The sequence below is a fragment of the Pinus tabuliformis genome, chromosome 5_2 (genome assembly GCF_031772625.1).
Source record: "Pinus tabuliformis cultivar Carrire ecotype Pingquan chromosome 5_2, CPIR1, whole genome shotgun sequence".
In the NCBI taxonomy this organism is placed as follows: domain Eukaryota; kingdom Viridiplantae; phylum Streptophyta; class Pinopsida; order Pinales; family Pinaceae; genus Pinus; species Pinus tabuliformis.
Genome location: NC_142306.1, coordinates 266,967,067 through 266,976,249, shown reverse-complemented (window position 1 = coordinate 266,976,249; position 9,183 = coordinate 266,967,067). Strand labels below are relative to the sequence as shown.

At 36.3% G+C, this 9,183-nt stretch overlaps 2 protein-coding genes and 1 long non-coding RNA gene across 6 annotated transcripts; 1 reads left to right on the top strand and 2 right to left on the bottom strand.

The window, feature by feature from the left end:
- Nucleotides 1-3,073: 3,073 nt before the first annotated feature.
- On the bottom strand, nt 3,074-4,868 carry LOC149158540 (LIM domain-containing protein WLIM1-like). The gene is made up of 5 exons (XM_089434028.1): nt 4,797-4,868; nt 4,490-4,586; nt 4,314-4,357; nt 3,690-3,779; nt 3,074-3,416 (listed from the first exon to the last, which is right to left on the bottom strand). Exons 1-5 carry the CDS (start codon nt 4,866-4,868, stop codon nt 3,207-3,209), a joined length of 513 nt encoding a protein of 170 aa, XP_089290154.1. The 3' UTR covers nt 3,074-3,206.
- A 57-nt stretch (nt 4,869-4,925) lies between these two features.
- On the bottom strand, nt 4,926-8,048 carry LOC149158539 (LIM domain-containing protein WLIM1-like). 4 transcript variants are annotated; one of them, XM_089436256.1, is made up of 5 exons: nt 6,890-7,012; nt 6,699-6,787; nt 5,607-5,703; nt 5,431-5,474; nt 5,301-5,332 (listed from the first exon to the last, which is right to left on the bottom strand). In XM_089436256.1, exons 1-4 carry the CDS (start codon nt 6,944-6,946, stop codon nt 5,457-5,459), a joined length of 261 nt encoding a protein of 86 aa, XP_089292382.1. In that variant the 5' UTR covers nt 6,947-7,012; the 3' UTR covers nt 5,301-5,332; nt 5,431-5,456. The 4 variants fall into 4 exon arrangements, 3 of the variants coding, with proteins under 3 accessions (XP_089292383.1, XP_089292382.1, XP_089292384.1); XM_089436258.1 differs by lacking the exons at nt 6,699-6,787; nt 6,890-7,012 and adding an exon at nt 5,817-6,630; XR_016261692.1 differs by lacking the exons at nt 6,699-6,787; nt 6,890-7,012 and adding an exon at nt 7,919-8,048 and having other exon boundaries at nt 4,926-5,474.
- LOC149158538 (uncharacterized) lies at nt 7,278-8,334 on the top strand. The gene is made up of 2 exons (XR_016261693.1): nt 7,278-7,829; nt 7,952-8,334. It is a non-coding gene; the product is annotated as an uncharacterized LOC149158538 (long non-coding RNA).
- Nucleotides 8,335-9,183: the final 849 nt, after the last annotated feature.

The window sequence follows — 9,183 nt, the reverse complement described above, 5'->3', positions numbered from 1 at the left end:
TATATATACAGAGAGAGAGAGAGAGAGAGAGAGAGAGAGAGAGAGAGAGAGAGAGAGGCCCAGTCTATAAAAAACTATTGTTAACCGGGCTTCATCGACTCGTTGCATGTTTGTATACAATTGGTACATATATGAGGTTTGCATAAGCCTCCATGTGGCCTCTCCTAGTCAAACCATGTTGCAGTATCTAATGGTCCAACCCCTCCTATGACATCTCCTACTATTTATTATGTTCTATGTTTTAATAATGCTATCCACTGCTAGAGGATGTTGGAAAAGGGGGTTAGACCTTACTTTAGGTGAATAAGGAAATAGTGCTAGGTTGTGCCTAACATTCTCTCTATCTTGTATAGACCCACAACCAACCCCTAGAATTACTCCATGTCAAAGTAGTCAACATGGAGTCTTAGCTTGAACTTCGCACATAATTTCCTCAAGAAATACAAAGGTTCCTCTTTATTATTGAAAGGATACTTATAAAAAACCATAAATTACCTACCCATTCAATGGTATGAAAATGCTTGGTAGGTGAAAAAATCCATACAAGCATGTATCTTGTTGACTACTATCTACTGGTTGTTTCTAGCGTCAATGAACAATGATTGGAAATCTTATTTAGTCATGTTCAAGTCTTTAATTTGGTTTTTAATTAAATCAATTTTATAGTATTCATACATTCTAGTCTTGTAATAAAAAAAATAGTTAATATGTCTTGGGAATTAGAAATGGATGATATGATTGAATTTAACAAACTTTCTAAAGACAAGTGTGAGGGCTCTCTATTGTTTTATAGATCATGTATGAGTTTCCTCAAAGTAGTCAAGGATGCATTCATTTTGGCATTGATATTTATTTGTTCTAGGTTGCGGTTTAGTTCTTCTAAGTTAGGGTTTGGAAATGGTGTGTTTGGGTTCTCTTTATGATCCATGGTAACCAAGTGTCCTATAATTCAATAAGATTATTTTATTTTGAGCATCATTTACATTTTTTTTTCCAATTTCAAATCAAATTATATGAAAAAAAAAATGATTGGAATGCATAGTGGAAACAAAAGAAGATGAAATATATTGGCTTGGAACTTTATGTAGACCAAAGAAGAAGTCTTTGGTTCAATGATATTTCAAAAATGCATCGTACAATCTAAAATGTGGAAAAAAGGGCCACAAACACATAAAAAATATGACACACCAGGAACATGTGCATTCCTAAGAATGTGTGCATGTTCTTCACCATGCTTACCTGACGCCCTAGCTAGTATCCTGGTTGATAGTTCAAGGTTTGTTGAGTCTTAATGCCTAGGAAAATGTGTTTGTTCCTAGAAATGTGCACATGTTTTTTTGGATGCATATTCTTGACAACCCCCCATTTCCCCTTTTAGGGCCATCATTACCATCTAAGAGCCCTTTCTTTAACATTGTCATTTTATCTATTGAGTTTCATACTCAGTTAATTATAAATGTCCAATTTTCCAAAAAACAATGTACTTCTAATAAGAGATTTACAAAAACATGACATAAACCAAATATTGTTCTAAAATATTAAAAATATTCTAATATATAAGAAAATTAATATTAAAAAATTAATGACTTATATGATTTCCTTATTTACATAATTATTACACATAAATATATAAAATATAAATAATTTAATTTTTAAAAAATCATATTTATAATTTAATATAATCATTAAACATCATATAATACCAAATATTAAGTTAAAAAAAAAAAAAAAAATTCTCCTCGAGATCCTTTTTATTTTTTCTTTTTTAATTTGTATCATAAATGGAAATTTAACCATATTAATGTAAATTCCTAAATCTAATGAATTCTTAATTTATTTCAATTCATAATTAAAAGTTTAGCCATATTAATTGTCAATTTCTAATATTATTCCATTAATATTACAATTAAAAATATCAATTATATCAATACCAATTCTTAATCCTTTTGTATTATATATTAATAAGATGTCAACCATATCAATCTTATTTCTTGGTCATATCAATGCCCATTCCTAATTCTTTTCAACTTATTATCATTATTAAAAACACTAGCTATGTCACTATCAATGCTTATTCTTTTTAACTTGTACCATGGCAAAAAATATAATTGCAACTTGTACTATCGCTAAAAATATAGATTTTATGACTTTCAATTCCCCTTTCTCAAACTTACTTTCAATTTATATAATCTGCACATATAACACTGTACCAATAATCATTCCTAATTCTTTACTTTTTTAACATGTACCAAAGCAAACTTTATTTGTTAATGCACATGGCAATGTTGTAGTTAACAAGGGAAGCTGCGACGCAGCGAGTCCCTGCGTCAAGTTGAGCCTGCCTGAAAATTCGGAATAAACGTTTACCCAGTTGCTGGAACATCCGAAGTAGGAACAGCAGGTCTTACCATAGTCATTGTGTGAAAAGACTCTTAGAGAACTCTTGCTTGGCATGTCCCACAATCTCACTGTCTTATCCATCGATGATGAAAGTAAATACTGCCCACAACCATATTCAGGAGCTTAGCCACATGCTCAAAAAAAAAACTCTTTCTCAGGGACTAGCTTTCAATGTTTTCTTTCATCTAATCACACAAAAAAAAACAATGATAATTGTACCCATAAAAGTTTAATCAAATTTTGTGCTAGAAAATCATATGTACATCCACACAGTCATCTAAATGATTTAAGTAGGCCTAAATGACTCCATATTCCAGAGCCAATATATGAGCCAATGTTTGGAGCCTGATGAAATTCCATTGGCTCAACCCCTTGTTTGCCATGGGATACAAGAAGACTTTAGAGGTTGATGACGTACCAAATGTTGCAGGCAAGGATACTGCTGAAGAGTCATATCGAGGACTTGAAACCAACTGGTGCTGCCAAAAGGTCGAGACAAATATACAGAACCCATCAATGCTAAAGGCCATTCTGTCATCTGTTTGGAAGGGAATGATAATCAATTCTTTGTTTGCAGACATATTTAGCTGTGCAACATATATAGGTCCATATCTGATAAACTTGTTCGTAGAGTACTTGGGAGGAACATAGCATTTTTCCTATGAAGGCTATGTGCTGGCCTCTGTTTTCTTTGGTGCAAAGACCAATGTCCCCAATAGTCATGTTAAACTGTACATTGCACCTTGCTAACAAACAAATGGGGATAATTGCACCAAAGATAATTTTCTCAAACTTCAGCTGCATAATCACTCGTGTACTGAATTCTCTGATACTTCTTTGACATATGGAGTTTTGATAAGTTGGCTATAATTGCCCTTTTCTTTGAAGAGCTGAGCATGGTGATGTTTGCAATAAAGCCTGCCCTCAATTGCAATATAGTTCGAGGGACTGATAACACAACCACCATGCATACACTTGAAGCATGCCTTGTGGTATCCCACACCTTCCACAGAAACCTGCAATACAAAAGAGCATGTCCAACCAGACAGTTTATTAATCCTGAGTTGAGATTTTACAGTCAGAAACTCCTTTGTTGACCATTTGACAAAAAACCCATAACTATGAACATAATGAAGACATGCTGACGACTGAACCAAAAGTGTCTTTCTCTATGCTTCAAGCAGGAAATACTTTTGAGATTCAGTATCATCTTTACTTTAACTTAATACCGGGCAAGGTTGCCCAATCTAATCCTAAAGGTGGACAAGGTAACATTGAAAAATAATGACCTTTTCAATGGGATAAACTGTATTTCCACAAGCAAGGCATTTCTCTTGTGTGCCAGAAAACAAAGTAGAGACCCTGTTGGGTGTCTTAATCTGCACATACCAGAAGTTATTTATAAATGGAAACAGTTAATGCAGAGCAGGAAACAACCTTCTGAATTAAAGCAATCCGATTTTGAGACTACCTAAAAATCTGATTTTGTGACTATCTAGATTTACATCTAATCATAAAGATGCTCTTGCAGATTTCAATAACCAAATGCAGAACCCTTTACACTTGTAAGGGGATAGCCAAGCAAATGTTGTTGATAATAGGTTCTGCCCTCAAAATAAAATTGCAATTATAATGACGGGACCATAAAGCGATATTGTCTAAGAACAGAACAATAACATGATTATAAGTTATACATGTATATTTGAATAGAAATATGTACCAACTCTGAATGTCTTTTACAACATTCTTTATGCTGATAAAAACAGTACAAAATCTCCATGCCTGTCTACATAGTCACAACCTTGTAACTTCTCACTGTAAGCTGACAAGAGATGTATTATACTTTGATACCTACATGATCATAAGTTATTGCAGGTTAAGAGCTTGCCAAGAGATATAGAGTAATACTATACCTCACCATCATTCAACTTCTCATTTTTCACGGCTTTGGGAGTTCCTACAAGAAGTTGAGGAAATATTAGATCAATGGCAAATTCTCTCATTAGGCTAGGCAGAGGACCCTCACTCCAGACATGAAATAAATAAAATTTAGCCAAATGCATTTAGGCAAACATAAACCTCTACTTACCTTCAAAACTTTTGTCAAGACTTCCAGTCCTCTTAAAGAGCTGATCGAAGTAAGGTTTGCAGTACAGCACCCCTTCAAAAGAAGAATAGTTGCTGAGCTGATAAACCACAAATGATGAGTTAGTATAATGATTGAGGGATATACTTAAGCACGTGGAAAGAAATTGAAAATACATATTTGCGGTCTCGTCGTGAGGGAAAGAACCAATACCAAAGAAAGTAAAAAAAAGCTCAGCCAAACCATTTCAACTATTGTTTATGCTATGTTGCATCTGCAACTGATACAGCAATCGGAGCCCTGTAACTACCAATTGGCAGTGGCACATATAGCCATGAACTACCAGATCAAACCCACTATTGTATTTCCACAAGCAAGGCATTTCTCTTGTGTGCCAGAAAACAAAGCAGAGACCCTGTTGGGTGTTAATTCAGAGCAGGAAACAACCTTCTGAATTAAAGAAATCCGATTTTGAGACTACCTAAAAATCTGATTTTGTGACTATCTAGATTTACATCTAATCATAAAGATGCTCTTGCAGATTTCATTACTGCGCTTCACACTTTCAATAACCAAATGTAGAACCCTTTACACTTGTAAGGGGACAGCCAAGCAAATGTTGTTGATAATAGGTTCTGCCCTCAAAATAAAATTGCAATTATAATGACGGGACCATAAAGCGATATTGTCTAAGAACAGAACAATAACATGATTATAAGTTATACATGTATATTTGAATAGAAATATGTACCAACTCTGAATGTCTTTTACAACATTCTTTATGCTGATAAAAACAATACAGCATCTCCATGCATGTCTACATAGTCACAACCTTGTAACTTCTCACTGTAAGCTGACAAGAGATGTATTATACTTTGATACCTACATGATCATAAGTTATTGCAGGTTAAGAGCTTGCCAAGAGATATAGAGTAATACTGTACCTCACCATCATTCAACTTCTCATTTTTCACAGCTTTGGGAGTTCCTACAAGAAGTTGAGGAAATATTAGATCAATGGCAAATTCTCTCATTAGGCTAGGCAGAGGACCCTCACTCCAGACATGAAATAAATAAATTTTAGCCAAATGCATTTAGGCAAACATAAACCTCTACTTACCTTCAAAACTTTTGTCAAGACTTCCAGTCCTCTTAAAGAGCTGATCGAAGTGAGGTTTGCAGTACAGCACCCCTTCAAAAGAAGAATAGTTGCTGAGCTGATAAACCACAAATGATGAGTTAGTATAATGATTGAGGGATATACTTGAGCACCTGGAAAGAAATTGAAAATACATATTTGCGGTCTCGTCATGAGGGAAAGAACCAATACCAAAGAAAGTAAAAAAAAGCTCAGCCAAACCATTTCAACTATTGTTTATGCTATGTTGCATCTGCAACTGATACATCAATCGGAGCCCTGTAACTACCAATTGGCAGTGGCACATATAGCCATGAACTACCAGATCAAAACCACTCCTACAGAGCTAAAGAAGAAATATTTTATGCCCGATGAAGACCATGGATTTAGATGAATTGCAAATTCCCTTGATCTTATGAGAGACGAGTAAACCAAAGATATCAGACAGAGTCCAGGCCATAGAGTTAACCCGTGGTTTGAGCAGCATTCAAATTTCATGTATACCCTAAAATGCATCGATATTTCTTCACATGGTGGTTTTAAATACACTACATCTGAACAATGTTCTCAGCACTGTTAAAGGCTAGCAAACCCTCTTCCTGCTTTATGTTCACCCCAGAATTGGAAAATACCTCAAAATGATCAATGGTTACCATGCTACTTTCTGAAAATACAAGCAATGGGGGATAATGACACCGCAGAGCATATGCTAGACCCAGAAAAAGACTGAACCCATGAGGACGGGCAAAGGCCACCACATGCGAATACGGTTTTAGGAGGCAGCTTATCTCCCAAAAAACATGGTCGAACCATTGAGGGCACCGGTTGGGATTCCAGATTTTTTTCAAAAATTAAAATGCTGAACATACATAATCTAAATCATACTAATCTTAATAACTTGCAAAGATTTAATCAGTTAGTTGCAGTTACATAAAGGGACAGATAGTTAATCCGCTTCAAAACACAAAGACCCATTACTGAAAATTAGAGAATTAGCGACACCCACCAACCAGATTATAGATGAAAATGCCATATCTAAACAAAGACCCAGAACCAAAGTTTGGTGCCAATTACCTTGATCTCTCGAAAAGGAATGAGACAGAGGCGAAGAGTGAATCAATGGGGCAGAACCCTGGTAAGCTCTCAACTGTACCAGCTCTCAACTAAGAAACGACAATGCAACATGAAATTTCAAATTTAAATAAAAATAAGAAAACCAAACGATGTCAATAAAAATAAAAATGAAAGTCGAAACTTTTATCCACCTTGTGGGCCCTACGTGACGGCCATGTGCCTAACACCTCTCTCCCTAGCATACACATGCAAGCTCTACAGCAGGCCACCTAAGGTTGCATCAGGTTAACAGCTGTGATCAGGGAAATTGAAACCTGAAACCTGAGCAACAAGATTGAAACTAGTGTAACCTCTGTAATCAGGCTAACATCTGTGATCGGGGATATTGAAACCTGAAACGCGAGCAATTGTAAAAGCCCTCACAGGTTCGGGCCTCTGTAGCTGACGTGAGGCAGAACAGTGATGAAAAGGAAGGGAATTGTGGCTCCTATGTCAGCAGATCCTGAGCAAAGAAGGAGCTAAAGGATAAGCAAACGAAGACTGCATCTGTGATCAGGGATATTGAAACCTGAAACGCGAGCAGTTGTAAAAGCCCTCACAGGTTCGGGCCTCTGTAGCTGACGTGAGGCAGAACAGTGAAGAAAAGGAAGGGAATTGTGGCTCCTATGTCAGCAGATCCTGAGCAAAGAAGGAGCTAAAGGATAAGCAAACGAAGACTGATCAAATGCGGTAAGAAAGAAAGCTCTAATCACTTCATTCACAGGCCCTTCACTTCCAGGTACAGGGGGAATAATAAAAAAAGAAATCTAAGAAGCTTTCCGAGTAGGGGGATTTGGGCTCGAGGAAGGAAGAAAGGAGAAACCTTATTCTTGTTTCTGTTGTTCCTGACGCCCCTCTCTTCCAATAGTTATTGTACCTGCCACGCTTCTTCTTCTCATGGTTCTCGATCGATAACGCCATGCTTTTGGTCTTGGTCTGGTTTCCGCCACGCGTCTTTGGAAGAAGAAAATACAAAAAATAACAAGTTTCCGTCTAGAATGCAGAAAATGAAGGCCAATGTGACAGCAAATTCTATCCATCCAGGCATTGTAAGGACCAGAATTACTAGAGACCGCGACGGACTTCTCACAGGTAACAGTAGTATGTTTAAATGTTTATTCCTTGTAAAAAAATTGTAAATTTGAGCGGTTATGGAAAACGTAGCTCAAGATTAAGGTTACCTCGAGTCTCAACGCAAGCTCTTTTGTGTGTAGAATATTTGCCAGTTTAGATTGAGCATATGCGCGCTTTCGGAGCTATCTGATGCAGCGACTTCTGGTTCTGCTCATCCCAGTCCTGCTACTGATAAACATGAATACAACTGCGCTGCATCATCCACCTGTAACACATGCAAAGACAGAAAAGGAAGCAGATCAAGCAAAAGCAAGGAAGCAGAAGAACCACCGGTTGCAAGGAAGCAGAAGAACCACCGGTTTCTTGTGCAACGTTAGAAGCAGATACTTCATTGCAGTCTGCAAAGTATTTTCCTGATATGGCTTTCAAATTCGGATGAACTGCAACATAGCAGGTTGTAGATGCCGCCTGTTACAGATATTGATTTATGTAGCACAAACGAGAGACGCAGTAGATTTCACAAGGATCTGTGCAGAAGCTGTGGAGTACTGGATGGGCTTCATAGCTGTGGCCACGGACGAAGATGAACAGAACAGTTTCGATATTAGTTTGCCACTTGTATCCCCATGCATAACCATGGCACTTGTTTTATTTTTTGTATATCTATGAGATCACGAATTAATGTTAACATTAAAACAACCCGTTGACGGTTAGCCGGAATGCAGCAGGCGTGTAAAACGAATTTAAGCTATGGTCGGGCCTCTTCCGCCTCGGGAAGAGGCCAAATAAGATGGCAAAAGTTAAGTTAGAAACAAAACTTTGGTTATCCAGCACAGCGCGTTAATCCCGCGTTTGAAAACTTTGTAATAACCAGCGTCTAACAGAGATGGCAGGGGTGAACTAATGCTAAGTAGGGGTCATATCGATTACTATAGTCCCTGCCGGATGCCAGATGGCAGGGACTAATAAGGTAATTCCAAACTAAATAATGGTAATGCTAGAAAAAATTTACAATCCTAATGAACTCATGAATTATTTCATAAGAAATAATAATAAATGAAAGTAAAATTTCATATTGATATTTAAAGAAAAATAAATAAAGGTTGCAACAATAAGTCTAAAATAGTAAATTTCGTAATATACATATAAATTTTTTATAGATTTATATTGATTCCATAAGGTGCATATAATTCTACCTTAAATTTATATTTTCGCAATTTATTTATAGAGATAATTTTCTATATATTATCATAATCCACATACTCTAATAATTAAAATTGAGAAAAACAAAGTATGAGAAGAAAAATGTGCAGCTCTCAAGTGATACTTGTTCAATTTGGAGACTACCATAGGTCACAACACACTTTATTCC

Bases quoted from the DNA above. Each gene is read 5' to 3' on its own strand.
- LOC149158540 (XM_089434028.1), bottom strand. From the start codon at position 4,868: ATGCCTTGCTTGTGGAAATACAATAGTGGGTTTGATCTGGTAGTTCAT. The intron at 3,780-4,313 runs GTATAGTATTAC...TGGTATGTGCAG, and splicing joins AGAAGTTGAATGATGGTGAG to ATTAAGACACCCAACAGGGT. The intron at 3,417-3,689 runs GTCATTATTTTT...TTTGTATTGCAG, and splicing joins CAGTTTATCCCATTGAAAAG to GTTTCTGTGGAAGGTGTGGG.
- LOC149158539 (XM_089436256.1), bottom strand. From the start codon at position 6,946: ATGTGTATGCTAGGGAGAGAGGTGTTAGGCACATGGCCGTCACGTAGG. The intron at 6,788-6,889 runs GTGGATAAAAGT...GTCGTTTCTTAG, and splicing joins CGTCACGTAGGGCCCACAAG to TTGAGAGCTGGTACAGTTGA. The intron at 5,704-6,698 runs GTAATTGGCACC...GTGGTTTATCAG, and splicing joins TTCCTTTTCGAGAGATCAAG to CTCAGCAACTATTCTTCTTT.